The sequence below is a fragment of the Adiantum capillus-veneris genome, chromosome 29 (genome assembly GCF_014529385.1).
Source record: "Adiantum capillus-veneris isolate H3 chromosome 29, ASM1452938v2, whole genome shotgun sequence".
Classification (NCBI taxonomy): Eukaryota; Viridiplantae; Streptophyta; class Polypodiopsida; order Polypodiales; family Pteridaceae; genus Adiantum; species Adiantum capillus-veneris.
The window spans coordinates 90,340,702-90,363,901 of NC_140959.1; the positions used below are offsets into that span (position 1 = coordinate 90,340,702).

Below are 23,200 nucleotides of genomic sequence, written 5' to 3' on the forward strand. Positions count from 1 at the left end.
GCTAATGGAAGAGCAAATTGAGCCTACAGAGAAATTAGTGATGCAAGATGACGATTCGAGGGGTCACACACACACACACACACCACATCCCGTCAAATCTAGAGTAAGAATTAAGTGCCTTGAGCAAACATCAGCTACATTGAAATAATGGCGTACCTGCATGCTACAAACAAAGATCTAATGTGAAAAGATGTTGAGATGCTGTGAAATGCTACAGCTAGAGAAGAGGCAAAGGGGTTTTGTCCACTACATGCAATATCATGTAGACCTGGGTGTGTAGATTTCTTGTACCCACAAATATAGGCATTGACCAATAAAGACGAGATTATAACCTGACGGTTCTGATCTTCGTGCACCTTTAGACCGAGGTGTGCGGGGATTAGACATGACTAGAGAATGTGAGGTAGTTTACAGTGTGAACAGAGAGAGAGAGAGAGAGAGAGAGAGAGAGAGAGACAAAAGACGAAGAATGCCAACAGAAGATTAAATTTGTTGTCCAGGTTATAAGGTTTTTACCCTCATTATGAGTAGTGACGAGGATGTGAGTCCGTCCAACCGAAACACCTATCTCTCAACAAGGATCTTATGTCCTTGTAATCATTGCAAGCATGCTGTGCGAAGAACAAGACGTCTTTGCAAAACATTCGCGACTTTGGCGAGTTCGATCCATCTATTATAGATCGAGTTGCTGCCAATTATAACTCGTCGGACTCTGACACTGGCCAACAGGCAACAATCTTGCAACTCAATAGACGTGTTCGCATGCGCTTTGGTCAAGCAGCATATGTGAGGCCACAAGATGTAGTTTCTGACAGCTCGGGGGATGATCATGCAGACCACATTTCCAACGAGGCAATGTTTGAGCCCGAGATTAATGAAATAATCGAGACGATCATGGATTCAGAAAGGCTTATCTATGATGATATGAAAAGTGAATCCGATACGCCATTGTATAATGGAGCACGCGCGTCTAGATTGAAAGCACTCTTGGTTCTTCTCAACATGCAGGCAAAGTTTGGATGGAGTGACACTAGCGTCACAACGCTTTTCAGGTGATCTATTATAATTAGTTTACTTTTGATAAAACTCGATCTGTATAATGAACTGATAGATTTTTACAAAATTGTACCGTATTTTTATGTTGTGTAGATTTCTCAAAGAGCACATACTACCAGTTGATAATGTGATGCCAGATTCCCGAGAGGAAGCAAGAAAGATTTTGCAAAACATAAGGATGGATTACAATTCAATCCCAGCTTGTCCTAATGATTGCATTCTTTTCAGAGGGCAATACATAGACATGGAGAAGTGTCCGAAATGTGATTCCTAGAGAGATCGAGTAGATCTCCACGGAACAAAAATTCCGCAAAAGGTTTTGCAACATTTTCCTCTGCTTCCTCGCATCAAGCATTTCTTCGAATGTAAGTCCATGGCCGCCCTAGCATCATGGCATGAGGAGAATAAATCTTGGGATGGTGTGCTACGGATTCTTACAGATTGTACAGCCTGGAAACATATAGATGGAACATGGTCGGATTTTGCCAGGGAAGCTCGAAATTTGCGCTTAGGCCTGGCTATGGATGGCGTAAATCCATTTGGTCAAAGATCAACATCTTACAGTGTATGCCCGTTGTCACGTCAACTACAACATTCCCCCGTGGTTGACTACGAAGAAGCGGCACCTATGGCTAAGCTTGATTGTGTCGGGGCGATATAAAGTGAAGAATATGGATGTGTATCTTCTCCACTATTGGAAGAGCTACAACAATTGTGGATTGGCATAGAAGTGGTGGATATGAGCCGACACACAGGTCGACGGAATGCTTTGATCAGAGGCATTCTAATGTGGACCATGCATGACTATCCCGAACTAACAGAGTGCTCAAGTGATCTATTTACACTCCTCACTCAGACACTGTAAATCTTGGTTTTTCTCAAGCTTATCTATTATCATGTGTATACATGCAGGGCTTCAAACAAGCGGATACAGAGAATGTGTCACATGTGGACCTAGACTGAATGCACGTAGGGCGCCCTCATTGAAGAAGCAAATCCACGAAGCTCATCAAGCGTATCTTCTAGAGAATCATGTGTTACGCGACGGCTTTTTGGGAAGAGAGCCCCCGAGGATGTCTGCACAAGCATGGTTAGAGCAGAAGGAGATGTATGATGACACATTTCCCCCAGGGATGAAGAGACTGTCTCTATGGTACGAGTTACCATACTAGCCCCGACTCATGATCAATCACTTGCTCAATCCAATGCACATATTCAAGAATGCGGGTAATCTACTATGGGACCATCTGACCAGCAAGAAAGATACTTTGGGAGCCAGAGTTGACCTTAGAAATGTGGATCGTATGGAGCAATATTGGCCGCAAACAACGTCCGATGGATCGATAAAACTCCCTAAAGCATCATGGATTTTCACAGGAGCCCAAGAACGCAAAGTAAAAGAGACCATTCGATCTTTGCGGACCCCCACTGGCGTAATGCACTCGCTCCGAACGTGTTTTACTAAAGAAGGAAAGCTTATCGGTTTGAAGCCACACGGCTGGCATAATATCATACTGGAAATTGTGTAACAAATTCGTGTGTGGACTTTAATATCATTGTTGCCTGTATTTTGTAGTTTATTTTACCGGTTGCCATTGAGGGATGTTTGTCTCTTGACGTCCGTAATACAATCTACAAACTTGCGAAGTTGGTGCAATGGATCTTACAAAAGGAGATCAACGTAGACTCCATACCATTCGGCAAACTAAATGCTACAGAGGTTGTGTGCATGTTTGAGAAACATTTTCCTACTACCATGTTAACCATTCAGTTGCATCTTCTTGTTCACATAGTTGATGAGGTGGAAATAGCTGGCACACTACATTCCAGATGGATGTTCTTTTTAGAATTTTTCATGAAAACGCTCAAGGGATATGTGCATCAGAAGGCACGTCCGGAGGGTAGCATGGCAGAAGGTTGGTTGGTATCAGAGTCCCTAATGTACATTGAAGAGTGGTTAGACGGATTTGATAAAGCCCGGGACACGCTATGGAGAACCATAGATGATGAGCGCATATCTGGGATTGTCATGTGCAATCTCGGTATTGAGAAGAAGATGACGGAAGATCTGGAGGCTAAAATCAATGGATTTTGCAAGCGTCACAATCCAATCATGTAGAAGTGGATTTCACAATATGAGGATGCAAAGCAAGAGCGACAAAGGGCACGAATCGAGTGGAGACGGGGAAGACGACCATCGATGCACTATCCGACGAGTCTGGAGAGCCTACCAACATTCATGAGCTTAAGATGGTTGCACAACCAATTGAAAAGCGCACAACAATGCAGTGAAGAAGTGACTGAGGAAGAGTGGGAGTACTCTCGGGGTTGCGCAACCAAGGTAAGTTTGCAATGTACGACTAGTTACTTTCTAAATGTTTGAACAGACACTCGTAATCTTTGTTGGTTGTAGTATAAGTCATACACAACAGCATGATGTAAAGGTCGACATTTTAGGGTGGAACGGATCGACAAAAAGCGTTTTACTCAAGATTGTGGAATCATGGAAAATTTGAACAGTCTAGTCGACGATGGTGTTCTGATGCAAATCCTGTGGTGGCGGAACTCACTTACTTCAGCACGCTACAAGAGATTTTGAGGATTGATCATAGAGGGTTTTTTGTCGACTTGTTCGACATGCAATGGTTCAAGATAATCATGGACGGTCACAACGCTACTGTGCGTAGAGGAGCGGTCACAACGCTCTGGCTCTCTAAGTACCTTCCAAATTTTATAACGCTCTTTTGATTTTGCGCTCACATCTTGGACAATCCATGGCCACATGCAGCTCCACCACCTGGTTTTTTGATTGCAAGACTTGATTGTGCTCTCTCTCTCTCTCTCTCTCTCTCTCTCTCTCTCTCTCTCTCTCTCTCTCTCTCTCTCTCTCTAAAATTTTGAGTTATGCACTTGCCTCTTCCATCACTCAAGTTGAATAGAAGAACGCTTTCGGTTTCTGTCATTGCGTCATTGTATTTATATGCGTCATTGCGTCATTGTATTTAACGGTCTTTGCGTCCACTCCAGGTACGTATGCTCTAGGTATGTTCTCACAAGCAGAGACGACAAGCACCTCCCTCTCTCTCTCTCTCTCTCTCTCTCTCTCTCTCTCTATGTATATATATATATATATATATATATATATATATATATATATATATATATATATATATATATATATATATATATATATATATCTACTTGTCCATGTTTTCTACTCCATTCATTCAATATTAAGTTTAAATGTTCGTGTGTTTAATGCAGGTATGGATGATGAGGAGTTTCTTTCTTCTTTGTCACCCCAGCAGAGACAGTGGTACGTGGAGCGTTATCGCTCTGGCGCAACATCGCGCGTTCCTACTCCATCTGCATCTCCCTCTGTTTCGGAGCATTCAACACGCTCCGAAGCTTCGGTGTCGACCAGACGATCTTCACACTCGTCTAGGCGTCAACGCTCTAGTGGTGGCGGTGGTGGTAGCGGTTGTTGTGGGGATGCCGCCCCTGATACTGCGACACCGCCTCGTGTTCGACGAGGCTCTTTACCCTCCCCTTCTTTGCCAGTCCCGACACCAGCCACGGCATCGCCATCGACACCAAGTTTTGCGTGGCTGACTGCCGTTCCCCGCAGCTAGAGACCACTAGGTTCTCCTTCATGAGTCACTCCAGTGGACACTCCTCGCTTTGGGGCTCAGACTCAAGTGGAGACACCTGACGTCCGTACCCCCGTTGACACGCCGCTAGAGACCCCTTCCGGGACACCCAGGTTCACACGTCAGCGGCGAGAGGGCTTGCCTTACTCCGTCGACTTCAACGGCGGCATCATCTTGTATGATGAAGGCAACAAGGTGATTTCGCGCATCCGCGGTCTTTACTCTCATGTGTTTAGACACTACATACTAAACACCTGGAGTGAAGTACCGAATGATTTAAAAGACAGAATCATCAGCATTCTTCATGACGAGTTTCCCGTTCCAATACGGGAAGACCGCTTCAATGAAGACGTGATGAAGGTTCGAATGCGCGAATACTGCAAACACAATCGTTCCGAAGTGCAAAAAGCAATCAAGCATGGGTGGAACAGACCATATTGGTTGGACAAAGAAGATTGAAAGAATGCGAAGAAAGCAGCGCGCAAGAATCCCGACAAGTGGAAGCAATAAAAGGAGGCAGCCAGAGCGCGAGTAGAGGCATGGAGCTCGCACCACATGGGGAGGCGCGGGTGGACATCATTTGAGGCTGATTTTGTAAGTACACAGGCAGGAAGGGATTAAATGCCCTTATAGACATCCTGAGTTCTCACTGCGGCATGGTTAGGATTAGGGTTTATTGTTTTCTATTTGTTGTATTGTTTTATAAACGTCGCTATATGTTTATACTTACAAAAAGCTATCTTATTGTTTTTTTTGCAGAATCCGACAGATACGCCGCTTGGACGCGATGAGACGTCTGATTAAACGACGTCAGTTTAGCCATAGCTAGATAGCATTAGTTTCTTCTTGTCATATCTTATGTATCATGAGACGACTTTTATACGTCTTTTTGGAAACCATGTATATTTTTCAAATAATGACAATGATTTGTAACTATTACATTTGCAAAGTTTAACAATCGAGTGATTTTGCCTATGTATACAATTGTCATTGATTTACTTTCATCAATTCACGCTTGTCAGTTTTATACCTTTATTTTGCAAACAATACGTACTATGGATGATGGAGTTTATGGTTATATTGTCTTGTGGGTGACTATTTTGGATCTATATTTACCTTTTCACTTTTTTTCAAAAGTGAATCAATTAATGAAACATTCAATATGGTTGATGGGTGGCAGGGCATTGAACCAAAAAAATTTCCTCTTGGACGTCGCTATGAACATCGCTATAAAAGGCTCTGCAGCGTCGATAGATGGCTCTGCATCGTCGCTATAGGCGTCGCTATATAGCAATGATTATAGCGACGCATATAGCAACTGGCATAACGACGCTTATAGCAATGTCCCCGTATCGACCCTCATAGTGACGCTCTTAGCGACGCCGGGGGTTATAAAAACCTAGTGTATTTCCGTTGCTAAAAGCGTCACAAGAGCGCACAACCTCTTGTAGTGGGAGCCTTGGTGCCGTCGAGTTGCCGGTCCAGTTTGCCTTGGTTGCCCGCATTTGTGGTGCGCTGCAGAGACGTAGATGGGGCGACCGCGGTCGACTGTCACTGTCTCCACGAACTGTGCACAGGAAAGTGTCGTGCTGTCTGCGGAACGTAGGAGAGGTAGAACATCGCACGCACATGAAACCCGCTTTTCATCTCCTCCCAAAAATAGGTTGGATACCAGTGAAAGGACGGTGGTAATGTGTGTGGTAGTCTCCATCTAACCGTGCTATCTTATAGCCTCCCCCTAGCATACACACTGTCCAGCCGTAATGGTGGCCTTGCCCATATGACCCATGTCCTTACACCAAGAAACTACGTATTTTTTTGACTCCCTAACTCAATTAACTCTGGTTACTTAAACTCTATCATGAATTTTTTTTTGTGCAAAAACTCTTGAGTTCACAATAAAATTGAAACCAAGGTTTTAGGTGCCCCAATTGTTTTTGTACCATGTGCTTTTGACACATTTAGTTGATCTACATGAAAAGTTGAAGCTTCCTGATGTTTTGAATGCCTATGTCTCAAGAATTATAAAATCAACGTCTTCTCATGTGCAATTTTGAATATTTGAAGTGATTCAATAATTGTCGCTTACCAAAGCACTTCTACTTGTTGCCTTGAGTCTTCAATGGAGAGAGTAAGCAATGTATCACTCTCTAAAACTCAAAGATACATCAAAAACATATTTCTCTTTGTATACATTAATATTCTTGAAATGACCATCTTTAACATCTAAAAATTTCTACTATTTTCTACACTCAAATAAATGTTTTTGCACATGAAACTTGCAATTACCTATAGCACAATTGTGGAAAAGTCATGTGAAATCTTCTATAAGGTCTCTTCATTTTTTCTTAGAGCTTATAAAGTCAATTTTTTCAAATCATCAATCACACTCTTATGGGGTATATTTCTTCATCATGATAGCTTCTAAAATGCAAGGTTATATTTGTAGAAGACCCTCTAGCTAACATGTTTAAGCATATCAAGAGGGTTTTCTTAAATACATTGTGTAATGCACGTAGCATTTAGTACAAACTAGTGTTAAGCGTCTTCCAATGCTTGCAATTTGGGACATGCATAAATCTTCTTAACTCTACCAAGGCATTGAACATTTGGTCTCGTAATGCCTATATAAATAAGTAAACCAAAAAATTGTGTATAGAGAGTGGCATCAAAGTATCTCTAGCATCATGAAAACTTAGCTTCAACTCTATCTCGATGTGAGTAGCAATGTGTTTGTCTTCCTCAAGACCAAATTTACATAGCAATGTGTCAATGTATATTGCCTGACACAAAATATGAACTCCCTTGTATTGCTTAAAATATAAACCCAAATAATGATACAACACTCTCAAATATGATAGTTATAATCACTTAAAATTGATGCGATATTCCCTTATTTGATATATTGAACAATATGTATCTCATTAAGGAAAATTTGGACTCTCAAAGGGACCCTATCAGGAGTTTAACTTTCTCTCTCATCCGAACTAGGCGCACACTAAAAATTTTACGATTGAAATCAAAACGTGTCAAACCTTTTAGATTTAGAATGTACTCATTGAGATCTATCCATTGATATATAGCATGCCATCATATTCCTTATATTCTAGAAGATTCCATTTTTTGATCTGACAACTGCGTCTTATAAATAGAATCTCTCCCCACATTTTTGGTTTAGTAGGGAGGCCATAACTTCTAAAAATCAACTCCAAATTTGTTGAAGTTTGGAGATTTAGAACCTACTTTCTACGATCTTTCCAATGATATGTTGGTTAATAGAGTTTTGACAAAGCATTCATGGACTTCACCAGAATGCCCACTTTGGACAAGATAGATAAAGTCAAACATCCTTATAGGGTCCCTTTGAGAGTCCAAATTGTCCCTAATATACATTGAGAGCATTAAGTAAATGTAAAAATTTTACATAATAAACATACAAATTTCTCTCAATTGGACTATTTTAAGACCACCCAAATCGCACGAGAATGCATCTATTCATACCAAGCACCAAGAGCTTGCTTCAAGCCATACAAATCCTTTTTCATGGTTTGCACATCTTGTTTATGATCTAGCCTTTTTGAGAAAAATACGAGCAAGGTTTTATTGTGTACGTATCCTCATATAATCATCGTTCAAAAGTGTAGTGTCAATCCAAAAAAAATCACAGTTCAATTTGGTCAGCACAGCCCAACGTAGTTCCATGCCCAGAGTGATTGGCCCCAAAAATTGACGCCCTTTTCAATATTTCTTTTATATTAATGCTTGATCAAAGTACAGCTCCTGAGAGATGCTCTCCTTTGAACTCTACGTCCAGATACCCTGAAGAGTAAGAAGAGAATGTCAATGAAACTGAGAACTGAAATTGTAGTTGTATTATTCAGATCAGACAATTGTATACAAGTATAGTCAGTTAGACAAGTAAGCCTTCGGCTTAATGAGGATTACAAAGCATGAACTCTTGGCTAAGATTGTGTTGTAACAGTAGGCTTAGGATTGAAAAATCAACGATCCGGTCTTTAGTTCTCGCAAATGAAATAATGAGCCCTATCTATAGCTCTCTATTGGCTCTCTAACTATTGTTCCTTGTGCTAGTTACCCCTGTGACGGATTTTTGTAATTACTAGCCTAGACGTCCCAATCTGGATATTGTTCCCACTGTTTCCATTCCTTCTTTCACTTTCTTAGATTTTTCTGTATACCAAAATTTGCCAGACAAGAGTCAATCAGTGTCAGTCCATATCGAACACACTTCTTCTTGTTTGGCGCTTTCTTCTTTGGAGGTCTATACAATACTTTGTATGGCTCTGAAGCGCTTGGAACAACACCAAGGTTCTCCTTCTAAATTAGGTGGTAGAGTGCCTCTTGCTCTAACTCGTCTTTTCTAACTATCTTTATTTCAGCTTCATATGGTACTAGTGCATTCCACGTCTTTGTGTGAGCGTCATATAAAGTTCTTTTTCTCTTTGGTCAGGCGGGCTTTGGCCAACTTATGACAATATGAGATGGTGAAAATCCACCCTTGAGGTAGTGATTAATTGTATTTGACTTTAGCCTCAAATAGGATTTCAACCATCTCTCTGATCTGGGGTTCAAAGGATGCTTTGTTGGCCAGCTCCTTATGACGAATCTCAGAGGCTTTCAATGTTCTGCATTGCGTGGATCAAATCAAGTACTAGATCTTTCTTTAAGGCATCGGTCGAAATTTGCTTCCAAGCATTCCATTTGATGGTGGCTTCCTCATACCACTCCCTTTGAGCTCATCAACAATCATGATATAGCATTGATGATTTGAAGGATCAGGATATGTTGGATATAGCACTCAAAAGAACCTTGGAAGTTGAGTCTTTAGCTCGAAGAGAATATAGGCTTAGCAATGTGGGAGAATATGGGATAAACTCCAAAAAATTCATTAACACCTGGTTCTCTTGCTGCATCATTTTCCTACTAATTCCTACCAGGTGGAATAGGCTCTTAAAATTTATTTCCTGCTTTCCTAGATTCAATTGTTGTTTCATAAACAAGGGTGCCCTGAAGGAAACTTGCCAAGTTGATCTTAGCTTTAGGGTCTTTCATTCTCTTCAACAACAATCCAAAAACCTTGTCACAGATGACTATCGGGTTATTCTTTTGGCTAATGGATTCAACGATGAACTTGTAAATTGGTCGAATTTTAGAGTTGCAACTAGAACTCCTTGAGCTCTCTTGTTGCATTTCTTGAGGGCTTCAACATCTTCGATCAAAAATTTACTGACTTCATCAGAGGTACATGGATTGGCCTTGTCATGGTATGGCATTCTAAGAATGTGTCCCATACCCGCTGTTGTGACTTGAATGTCTTAACCATTACTCTCAGCAGAGCTTTGTTTTGGATCAAATGTATCTATTTCTTGCTTGGCCATGCCGACATCAAATTCCACTCTTGTGGCCTCAAGAACCATCTGCAAATCCCAGAGCTTGAGAAGTATTCTTTCACTCTAATGGAACACCTATTTTTCAATTTTGTGCGTGGTACCGAATTTTGCTGGCTATATATGCTTCACCTTCTCAGCAATAAATTTTTTAGCTTTGTCTACACTCTCCTGCATCTGTTTTGACAGTTTCTTTATTTTAGCCATAGCGTTTTCCTCTGTCTTATCTTGTGAGGATGAGAAATCTACTGTAATGATAGAGGGAGAGAAACTTGATAGCTTCGAAGTTTCGGGTTTATGGTGAAGTGGATGGTGAGACTGTGAAGGTGTAGAGATTGCTACATGTGTTGTAAATGATGAAGGTAAATCAATGTCTACAGAAGAAGTAAGGTACGTGAAAAATTGGGATAGAAGTGTAGAGTCGCGTACCTTTTGCATGATAAATTTTATATGCACCAAGAATGCTCCACAATCTTACTCTCTTAGTTTTAGGACCACTGTTTTCCACGCGTCACTCGTGCATTTGTCCAACCACTTACTTTGTACATGACAAAGTCTACCCTCCGTTAATGATCACTTATAATCGTTAATGTTGTCAAATTCTACCGGTGCTATTTGTGTACGATTAAGAGTTATACTAAAATTCTCAACAAGTTAAGTTACTGTATGGTACCTTTCCTAAACTGGCCTGACGTAGAGTACAATGAGAGGTTCACCTTTTGATTCAAAAGGGTTTGCCGGCTCTTGAGTTAGTGGGAGTTTACTTGATCTCGCATTATATAGCTTGATCTTGACCACATTGTATATACGTTCATAAGTTTTGAATAGTTTGAACTCATGAGTTATAAGAGGGAATAAAGCACTCATAAAACTATAAAAGCAAGGAACACAAGAAAAGAAAAGAAAAAAGAAAAAGAAAAGAAAAACAAACAAACTCAATCACTTTGTTTGCTACAAAACAAAAGTAGATAAAACAAAAAATTATTAACTTAAAAATGCTTTTAGAAAAGGCATGCATAAAACAAGTTGACCCAACTTACTTGGCTTAAAACAAGTACTCAACTTTAAGCAAAAAAGGATAAGACATCTTAAAAACTTAATCCTAGAAATCAAACTTCACACAACAACTTCTAAAGGAACGCATTCTTAAGTCCTCAGGTAAGCTGAATACAAAATCGAAAAATGAATCCTACTACAAACCTACAAAGAGCAAAGATCCACACTTGACAATATGTGACCTCAGCTATGTTGCTTGTCCAAACAGGAAGAATAAGATTGGACAATATGTGACCTCATGCATAGCTTGGACAACACCTATGACATCCCTACTCACGTCGTCATGTCAGTGCCCAAGAGTAGGTGCAGGTTTGTATAGAGGTCAATCATGCTTTGAATGTACTCTACAAAACCAACGAGTTGAGTTTCTATCACCCTCCGGAGGTGATGGGCATACTCAACCATGATAAAGGCTAGCATTTATCAAGCTATAGTAAAAATACTAGAAGCTCTAGAGATCAAAACAACATAAGGTGTTATTAAGTCAAACAATAAGTGGGCTTTTTAGCTCCTCACTTCTATTGAATTTACTACTGATTATGTTGAACATTCCAAAGGAAGAAACATTAAAAATAAACTTATAACCATGCAAAAATGAACGAATGTTTTTCATGATTCTTTTTAACGAGTATCCCTTTTCAACTAGTAAAGGAATAAGATGGCAAGATTGAACAACAAAAGCAAATTTACTAGAACAAAGAGCCTCTTCTCTCTGCACCTCTCAAAGACCATCTCCAAAAATAATAAAAACATCTCTTGAGTAGAGAAAATAGTAAAATCGTCTACAAATATGTCTAAGAACTAATGCAAAAACTCACTAAAAATTTCTATTATACATCTCAAAAAGGCCATGAGAGCATTATACAATCTAATGGGCATTACCGGATACATAAATGCTCTCCATTCGATGATGAATGTAGTTTTGGTGTGAACTTTGGATGCAATCTTCAATTGATTGTAGCCACTCTATCCATCCATGAAGTTGTACATTTTGTGGCCTGCAATCTCAACTAACATCATATCTGTAAAAGATAACGAAAAAGGATTCTTAATTTTCTAAGCATTCGGCTTCTTGTAGTCTACACATACTCTTAGTTTTTCATTCTTTTTTAGACACTACCACTATCAAAAATAGCCAGTCACTGCTTGCTACTTTAACAATGAACCCTAGTTCGAGCAGATTATCTATCTCCTCCTTGACTTTCTGTGTATAATTGGGATTCATCCTGTATCTCTATAATCTGACTTGTCTAAAATCTAGTTTTAGTAAAACCCGATGCTAGCACACTTCTGGATCTACTCTATTGAGATCTGTATGTATCAATGCAAATACATCCTATTTTTTTTGAAACAATGTCTATATCTTATACTTAATCTCCGGACTGAGATGCTTGATCATCTTAATCATTCTGAGGTTTTTCCCTGAGCCAAAATTCCACTCCTCTACCTCTTGACCATGTGGAAGCAGCCAATTTGATTCTCCTCCCTTGCGTTTAGCCATTGACTCTACCGCCTTCTTCGTTCGAATGCTAGCTACATAATCATTGAACGAATTACTTAATTCCAAAAGGCCATTCTGAATCTCTAGTTCTTCATCCAATGGATTCCCTTTCTTAGAATCTACCGAATTGGTTTTTCTAATTGGCCTGAAATTATATTTGTACGGTGTCGACTGTTCTTTGGCCATCTGTCTCAACTAATCTTTCTCTAGAATTGAGCTCAATGAAGTGCTTTGGGTATTGTTTTCTTTGCCTCTCAACCTAATCCTTATCCCTTAGTACAATACTCAGATCGATCTTTGCTAGGAGAAAGATCTTTATGGAGCCACGCATCTTTTCTATCTTTTTTTCCAATACTTCTTGTAATTCTTCATGTCTCAAAGCCTTCTTCGAGCTTACAGTGTTGTCAATATTTATCTGAATTTCTCTACTAGCCCCTTGAATAGTCAATGTCTGATTCACATAATCATATATAGCATCAACGGTTCTGAGCCAAGGTCTGCCTAAAAGCATGGCCCCCTAAATAGTCAATGTTTGATTCACATAATCATATATAGCATCAACGATTCTGAGCCAGGGTCTACCTAAAAGAATTCCATATGCTCCTTGCACGTCCAAAACTAAGAAGTTGGTCCTAAACTTCTCCTTAACTAGCCCAATAGCCTACATGATCAGTCATTCTAACTTTAAATGGTGTTGGTTTTAAGTTCACGAGATGATTCCCATTTTTTGCCTGAGATGTCCTCCCAAAATATTTATACCAAGTCCCCCATCAAGTATTGCTCTTTAAATTGTTCCCATTGTTTCTTAGTGTGTAGTCCACCTCCATAATTGAAATCTTGTTATCACAGATAGCTGCTAGGTCTACTACTCTGGCTTAAGCCTCAACATTTCTCTTCTGCCAAACTGAATTTTGCAGCTAAAGATAATGTCCATATGATATCATCGAGTTCAAATGTTAACTTATGTATCCTCTCGCATAGCTTGACATATATTGTCATAATAATCAATATCTAATTCTCCTAAATGATTTTCTCATATTAAACTGATCATTTAATGTGGGGAAGTGCCAAGGGAGAAAAAGCTAGAATATTGGTTAAGTTAGCAGACCGGCCACAGTAGGGATCCAAAGGAGGGAAAATAGGGATCCAAAGGGGGGGCCATCTGCAAAAGAGCCATGTGAAACAATGGGCCAAAAAGACCCTAAGGTTCAGCCCATTAAGACTTCCAAAATGCTAAGGTTCCAAAATTCAAAGGTTGTGTCCAAAGGTCAACCCTAGGGAAAATTGGATGCTTAGTGTGTGCCCTAAAAGTCTTTGCATATCCCTACATGGGAGGGGGCGAGCCCCAAAGCTAGGGGATGAGAGAGAAAGCCACACACACACACACAGGCTCCCTTTACACAAAGGGAATGAGGGACACATGTCAGCTCCCTAGGCCAGATGCCCACAAGGTGTGCCCAATTCCTATTGGAAGACCCTTGAAGTGGACCAATGAGAATTAAGCTAGAGTAAATCTAGTCTAATTAATTTAAAAACATTTAATAAAAGAAACCAATAAGAATTAAGTGTCCTAGAAGACTATTGGGCAGTCTCCCAAGGGGTCCAATGAGCATTCAGGAGCCCCATGGCTTGCCTGATTCCTATTGGCCAGGAGGTAAAGGGGTCCAATGAGAGTTTAGTTTAATTATTTAATTATCTAAAGCTCTCACAAAAGGGGAAAGGGGGACACATGTCAGAAGGCTATCACTTATGCTGCTTAATCCCTATTGGCTTGACCTGGGGAGGTCCAATGAGGCAAAAGCCAGACTAACTTAGCAGCTAGGGCTCGCCCAAGAGAGAGAGGGGGCTGATTTTTGCTTGACATTGACACTCACACTCTCACACTTGACCATGAGTGAAGGGAAAATACTCTATCTCCTCCCAAGCTTTAATGGAGAGCTCATCACCTACTCCAAGCTTGTGAGATAGAAGCCTACATCAACACTCTCTTGGCATGTGGATGCAAATCCAACCAAGAGCCAAGCTTCAATGCATGCTCATCTTCTCTACCAAGCTAATTACTAAGCTAAGCTATGCTAATATGAGTGATTATGTGAGGAGATGTACTTCTTTCTCGTAAGATACTTCTTTTTCCTCTCAATCTACTCTCATACCCTGCTAGCTCTCACCATCTTCGAAGGTGTGTGAGGTCTTGGGTCTGAGAACGGGGATAATTCAAGTTGTGTTTGATTAAGTGTTTTGCTTGGTGTATGAAGCTTCCATCTTCATTGCACTAGCTAGTCTTGAAGGAACACAAAGAATTGTATTGTACAATGTCTCTCTTGATGGGAGAAACCATAATACAAAGCCTTTTGGAGGGGGGACCGGCTCCATGCAAATCCGGTCCTCAACTGTTGTCAATAGCTTAATTGCTCTCTCTTTTGAAAGTATTGTCGATGCTATCTAACTAGGTGTTATGCTTTTTGTTGCTCTCTCCACCCAAGCACTCTTGTAATTCTCATTAGGAATCTATTCTAATGAAATGCCCACTATGTTCATGCTAATTTCCGCTACAAATAAGATTTTAGGCCATTAAATGTTACATATATCTTATCATGTTTATTACCAAAGCTATTGTTTGAACTAGAAGATTTTTTCTCCTAACTATCTTCACAGTTCTGTTCCATTGGTTTCTCTCGTCTGATTGCTAGTTGGATGTGAGATGGATCCTCTGATTGGTCCTTCCTAGTTGTGCTCCAACCTCGACCAAGTCTGATATGACTTTCTATACATCATTTATCAAACTCTATACCCGCAACGATCATGGACTCACTTGGTTCGGATTTTCCTTCTCATTATGGTGTTTCTGCCCTTTTGAAGTTTGGGACGATAGCTTTTTAGTCAAATTCTTGGTGATTTTTGTTGCAAGCTCACACTGTTCGTGCCATTCATCCACTACCTTCTCCTTGTACTTAGCCTTCCAAACTGCTCTCTGCTACTCCTTTTTGTTTTTTGTAGTCTTCTTTCTCTCATTTTTATCTCGGATCTCCTCAATGACGGCCCCCTTGGTTCTGGTTACTACCCTGACCAAATCAGTGCCTCCTGATCCGGTGCTTTTGGTTTCAAGGTTGTGGATATTGGAATGCAAAATATCTATATTTTTTGCATGTATAGTTGTTGAGGCTTTGCTTTGCAAAATTTCCTCTACCTCTGTCCCTACCAGTGTCCCTTGGTACCAGTACCCTTTTCTAGAACCAGTACCCTTTTCTAGAACCAATACCTCGAGTAATTATGATATCTTCATTATCCTTGGATCCACTAGCCCCATCTGCCTCGATTGCTTCAAGATTTTTATGTGCAATCATTTATAAATTCTTGCCTTTCTTGAAATGATGGATTCTAATTCCACGATTATTGCTCACATGACCATAGGTTTTACAATAAGTACATTGTGAATACTCATCTAACATATGATCTTTGCATCTACACAAGTTCAAGGATGGCAAGTACCAATTGACCCTAGGGAACGGATGTTCAAGCATTCAGGCATGGCAAGAACTAGGGTAAGGGGTATTTCAAGCATGGAAAGTACATGCATGACGAGAAATTGTCCACTTATCCAAAACGGCCTATCCAAGGCTCATATAGAAGAAATTACAGATAGTGGGCACTTGGGCTATGTTTAACTCCTCTCTCTCTCTCTCTCTCTCTCTCTCTCTCTCTCTTAAATTTTCATAAAGACAGATTATTTAACGAATCTAAAAGACAGTGGATTGTATGTGAACCATGGTAAGACCAAGGTAATGGTGCTTAACACCACGGCACAGTGGTTAAGGAGGTATGTCCCCACTTTTACACATGGTCGAGAGATTGTGGAGTATGCAAATATATACACTTATCTTGGGGAAATTTTCAATGGTCCAATATTTTCCCTGAGTCGTGCAGCAGATACACGATTCACCAGAGTCTATGAGCATTGGGGAGACTTAAGAGGATATGTTCGCAGGTTCAGTTCCAAGAACCTCGGACAAAAAATTGGCTCTTTGACACTTTGGTCACTTCGGCCATGCTGTACGGAGTGGAGATATGGGGTCCCTCAATTGATCATCATAGCAGAGCTGGCAATACTAATAGATGGAGATGTATGGAGAACCCCTTGGTGTCTATGATTTCTCAGATGCTTAGGGCCAAGGCCTCTTTACCACATGACATTGTTAGGGCGGAGCTCGCTGCTCCTCCATTGGTAGTGGAGGCACTCACTCGATCAATTTCCTTTATGCATAGCACCTGGGCTTTCCCTAGAGACAGATATATCCGATTAGCACTAGAGTCTTCACGACAGTTGGCATTGCAGGGAGATAGATCATGTTGGTATGCAGAGATGACATCTTGGTATCAATTACATGGCTTTCGTATGGATCGGTTACCCCCTTTTCAATACTCTCTGGATGCACCCTCCATCTCTCGCATTAGGGCAAAGATTACTGGGGTCATCAGACAGGACTTTGATTCAGTTGGATACGAAGAGGACATGGATACAACCTACACATGAGCTAGGTACAAAGATGAGTTTCTATAGAGAGATCTTCTCCAGCTCACGGACGATGGTTTTGTGACCAGACCAAGAGACATGAATACTCATCTATCCCGAATACGATGTGCTGCTATTGGTCAGATACGCACATTCGCACATCAGCTAGAGATCAAGACAGGAAGATTTAGAGTACCCACTGAGTCCAAGATTTGGTAAGTGTGCCAGATAGAGCCCGAGACAGAGCTACATTACATATGTCATTGCCCAATATACTATGAGATACAAGGCCGCTTTCACTGTCTATTCACAGAGGGTTTTGGGCCACTTTCTACAATCATGAGATACCAATATCAGAGATCATGCCTCGGATTATACTTACTAGAGATTTGCAAACACAGAGAGGACCCCTTGAAGAGGGACACAATGAGAGAGATCCAACGATAGCGGAAGATTACATATTTCTTTTAGTCACAGACACAGGAGTTCGAGAAGCCCCCACAACATAACAACACCAGAGGCATACTGCTTGATCGGGTGGTAGAGTTGGGGCAATCCCGTCACCCACGGATGAGGGGGCCCTCTCGACATCAACGCAGATTGCAACAAAGGATCGGGTGATAGAGTTGGGGCGATCCCATCGCCCACGGATGAGGGGGCCCTCTCGACATCGACGCAGATTGCAACAAAGGATCCATACCATACTGGCACGACATAGGAGCCGTCTCGACAGAGTGCCTACCTTGGATTACTTTGAACCTCTGTAGTCTTTCGATACTCATGTATATGTGTATGATGTCTCGGTTGTCAGAGAGCTTCATTGTATCAGCTCACCCTTTGTATCAGCTTTCACCCCATCCCTACCCACTATTTTCTTTTTAGTTCTTTGTACCTTTTGTACCCAGACCTGGTATTAGGTTCACCACATGTAAGAAGACGTTAATATTACATTTCATCTCTCTCTCTCTCTCTCTCTCTCTCTCTCTCTCTCTCTCTCTCTCTCTCTCTCTCTCTCTCTCTCTCTCTCTCTCAAGACCAAGGTGCCTATGTGTCATGAGCATTGTCTTGTAACACTAGATCTAAATAAACTAAATATCGAAAGACGTATCTATTCAAGGGTTCGCATTGTCTAAAGGACAGCTTCCCACTCTCTGTATCTCTGTATCCCATCCCTTCCTCTCAGTCTATCTATCTATGCTAATTACCTTGTATTATATCTCCATTATCTAAGTTCTCAATCTTTGGAAATACAAGGTGAAAATCATTGTTTATGTTGTCACGTACCACCAAAGCACCAGGACAGCCAATTACACAAGCCTTATTCATATATCCTCTGATAAAACATGATGGTTATGTACTCTTTCCCTTCAACATCTCTCTCCTTGCATCATGGCCAAAGATCGTTTCATCCTATGTGTGGCTACTTAGAGAATAGCGATTGAGTGCTCCTTGTGGTCGTGAGGGGATTTCTATTAACGACTAATTTTGTTTCCGAGAATTAACGACTAATTTTCCCTTCCAAACAATTGGAAGCTTAATGATGGTGTGCAATACACTATTCAATGAGTCTTGCGGGAATATTTTTGAGGCTTTTATCAGATTATTACTACCGCCATTAGTGGTTGCATTTTAGGCATAAAAATATATAGACAATGACTTTGATGCACAATCCCTACTTACAAACCACTGAAATCTAGACACATGGAATGGAATTCCATTTAAGAATCATGCAGAGGCTCTTGTTGGTGCAAAATTTTCTCTCCCAACCAGCTAAGCTTTCATCTATGTTGAAGGCTATGAGGAGATTCTTGTTGGTGCATAATTTCTTGCTGCAATATCTCCATACCAAAGACCTCTTGCATATTCGCCCCAGCAATGTTTCTAAATGCCCAACCTACGCGCTACAAATACCACCAGTTCAAGACAAGGCCTAACAGAGAGGTAGAAACATGCACATCATGCAAGGAAAGAGAGAGAGAGAGAGAGAGAGAGAGAGAGAGAGAGAGAGAGAGCTCAGCTACAATGTAGACAATGTGAGCCTAGTGAAAGGTAGACAAAGTGTCACCCAAATACAAAATCAAGAACCTCCTAAAAAGTTTGAAGATTTTCTTTTAGCATTTGTGAATTTTTTTCTTCTAAGATGATTCTTAAACACTGTGCTAAAAAAACCATCCACAAGAGCGTCATAAGAAGTTTCAAGGACACTACTTTTGTACAACCAATCTATGCTTTTATCCATTTATTAATTCTCTATATCACATGCGTTCGAAATCTTAGTTAACAAACCCATTATATCCATTAAAAAAGACATAAGATATGGATCGTAGAAACGCCTTCCCTTGAACTCATGTGTTATCTTTAAATATTTACGAGTAATTCCTCCCTTCTGCCCCTCCTCGGGCCCCCCTATACTCTATTCAAGTTTAAAGCCCATTACAAATACTATTGTCTAGCAAATTCAAGTGATGACTTAGACATTGAGTTGATCTTGTCGTTTTTATATAATCATTATCACAAGCTTTGTACAAAAGGTTGTTAGTATAGAATTTTCTTAAGACCATTGTAAAATTTATATTACAAAAATGAAACCTCTAAGAAAACACATTGTTTTATTAGTCAATGTCTCATGGTTTTCTCCATAAATTCAGTTCTACAAAATTGTAGCAAAAACTCTTAAGTATGAATGCAAATACACGTATAAGTTTTTGCTTGTTGAACTCTCCTTATATATAGCATAGACTAACCTACATTATATAATAAAAACCTTTTATCTAGAAGATCAGTTTATACACTTCAGATGCATTCTTGTTCCAAATTTTATAAGGAAAACATAAACAAACATATGCTTGCAAATAAAAGTAAAAAAATGTCTTATATCCACAATCATAATAACATTATACTTCTTTTTTTCCGCCTCTACATCTTCATTATCTCCATAAAAGCTATATAGATCAGGATAAAAAAGACACTGATACAACAGCACAAGATGACTCGCATACTTACTCCAATCTATTGAATAAAGGACATTTACCTCAACATCACGTGTGATGGTAGACCCACCACCTTGCAAGAATCCAGAGCACCTTTTGTACCGCTCAAGAATCTTTCTTATTCCCCTAAAGTAAAATCATCTCTCTCTCTCTCTCTCTCTCTCTCTCTCTCTCTCTCTCTCTCTCTCTCTCTCTCTCTCTCTCTCTCTCACACACACACACACACACACACACACACACACACAAGCAAACAAAGATGCAAACACCTCCACACAAGTGAAGACAAATTTATCCACAAGATGTAAATTTAAAGCATTAAGGGTTCCTTATATAGAAGCCCCCTTTAACTCTTTGGAGGATATTACATCAATGTTCTAGACATAGAAGTACTTCCCTATTTTATTTCACCTCCACTTTAACACCATGAGTCAAAACAAGGATTTGAAATTAACAACACAAATAAAATTAATGTGATGTAGAAATAAGAACTATCTAATTTGAATGACTAAAATTGCTTTAGAAAATCAACGCTTTAAAAAAAATTTGTCATTTATCAAAGGGAAAGAGGGGTCCAATGGGGGGGGGGGGGGGGGGGGGGGGGGGGGGGGGGGGGTGCTTTGCTTGGGGGGACAAGGGTCTTATTAGAACAAGATAAAAAATGTAGCGGAAAGGAAGACGATACATGAAGAGAATAGCTCTATTTATGATCACTCCACAAAGATACGAAAAGGTCTCTCTCTACAATTATGGCCTGAGAGCTAATGACAGCTTATAATGTTATAGTGTATGACTGAACCATTGCTTGAATGCAATGTAATCATCATTGCTTCTAGAGACAAAATGTCAAAGTTTCCATTAAGGACCAATACAATTTACTAACTAAATCAAAATATCTTACCAAAAATTTCAAATTGAAAGCACAAATGCTCACAATCATGACTATTTTCTTGAGCCAAGATAAATGACGGAAGTTTTGATGTGGCTTGAAAATTGTACAAGTTGGTTAGTTTTTGCCTAGCCAAAGCTTTTATCCTTGGGTTCTGACCATCTGTGGGGTGACTAAAAGGATAAAAGCCTTGCTAGGTGAAGAACCCAATGGTTTAGAGAAGAGCTTCATAAATCAAAACAAACCCCACATGCTAGGAGCGTGAAGCAAAGGGCTGGAATTTGGAAAAAAGACACATTGAGAAGAAAAACATTAGGCCGTTGTTCCATTGGAGTTCCCCTGCTTGTTACATAACGAGCATTGCCTCTCGTTCTTATTCAATGGATACATGCCTCCCTGCCTCTCTCTTTCTTGGCTTTTGAAGTTTTCTTGGCTGACATCCCACACATACATAATCTCACTCTTCCTTACAAGTACTCTCTCTCTACGCAATCTCGTTGTTCCTTACAAGTAATATCGCAACATAGGAGCCGTCTTTTGGATACTGATGTATATATATATATATATATGATGCCTCCACTGTCAGAGAAATTCATTGTATCAGCTCACCCCTCCTTTGTATCCCCTTTGTGTCAGCTTTCACCCCACCCCTACCCACTGTTTTCTTTTCAGTTCTTTGTATTTTTCGTACCTGGACCTGGTATTAGATTCACCACATGTAACCTTTTGGTCTCATAGGCACAGTAACAGGGAACGGGCAGAATCAAAGCATTACATACCGAAACGGCACTCCAATCGGCAAAATTTGGCGAAAAGGGTTCAAAAACGTTTTGGCATTCCGGATGCAATAACTAACAACGGAACGGGCTGGAACGATCGGGGGGAACATTGGCGGCAGATTTGAATTTTAAAAAGCAACGGTAGTTTTTAAAATTTGAAAACAGGCGGGGGCCAAGCCATTTGGGGACGGTTCACACTTGAGCTTCCAGCCTCCTTTTGGTGGGGGTGGGGGGGGGGGGGGGGGGGGGGGGGGTCTTTTTTTCTATAAAAGCTCACCCTCACCCCTCACACTTTCCTACACTCTCAAGCTTGAGCCTTGAACTTTGAAGCCACGCTCTTGAGTCTCACCCTCCCTCTCAAGCTTGAAGCGTCAAGCCGCAACTTGCAAGCCACTCTCACTCTCGCCCTCTCTCTCAAGCTTGAAGCTTCAAGGCTCAAGCCATTCTCACCCTCTCTCAAGCTTGAAGCCACAAGCTCTAACGTTCCATCCCTCTCGCAAGCTCTCAAGCTTCATCCCTCTCATAGCCTCGCAAGCTCCATTCTTCCATCGCATCCCTCTCTGAAGCACCATCCCTCTCTCTCGAGTTTCAAGTCTCAAAGCTCAAGCCTCAAGGGCCATAAATATGACACAAGATTCCGCATCACATGAAGGTCCCTCGGTTGTTAAGACAGGAAAGAAGGATGAACCTTCATGGTGGGATGATGTGCACTCCAAAGTCTTGGGCAAAGACTGCGGTGCAAGATTATGGACGTGCAAACTATGTGGCTTCCACCGCAAATCCTGGACAAGCAAGATTCTAGCACACCTCCTTCAGGTAGTGGGGGAGCAAGTGAAGCATTGCAAGAATGTGACAGCCGAGAAGAAGGAGCTTGAGATCAAGGATGCCATCATGAGACTCAAAGCAAATGATCGACCCAAGCGGCAAACCATTGATCCCAATCACTTGGTTTTTCCTTCTTCTACCACTCATTTGCAAGCTTCCGTAGGAGGTAGTAGTGCGGCGGCTCAAACATCATTTCAAACAATTACTCTCTCTCTTCCCACCCATCATCAACAAACTCTAGATGTGCCATGGGATTCAATAAAGGAGGATGTGGATACCACCGTTGCTCGCTTTTTTATCATGACCATATCCCTTTCATAAAGGCTCGGTAAGTTCCAAGTTCTCAATGCTCATACATGTTATGACCATAACTAGTATGTCCGTTTTCAATTCAAGATTGTCTTGACTTTTGACCTTCGTGACATATACATTGTATAGGTCGGACTACTTCAAGGCAATGTGCACAAGGATTGGGGATTACGGGCCAGGCTACATGCCACCCATTTCAAAGGCCCTCCGTACTACTCTTCTTGATAGAG

At 40.7% G+C, this 23,200-nt stretch overlaps 1 protein-coding gene across 2 annotated transcripts in view; it reads right to left on the minus strand.

Annotated features, from left to right (window-relative positions):
- LOC147419568 (agamous-like MADS-box protein AGL11) overlaps window positions 1-23,200 on the minus strand; it is a 101,399-nt gene that overhangs the window by 18,302 nt on the left and 59,897 nt on the right. For both annotated transcript variants that reach the window (XM_086505294.1, XM_086505295.1), the window contains one exon: window positions 20,213-20,297. In XM_086505294.1, coding sequence (XP_086361420.1) covers window positions 20,213-20,297 — 85 coding nt within the window. The remainder of the gene's footprint in view (window positions 1-20,212; window positions 20,298-23,200) is intronic.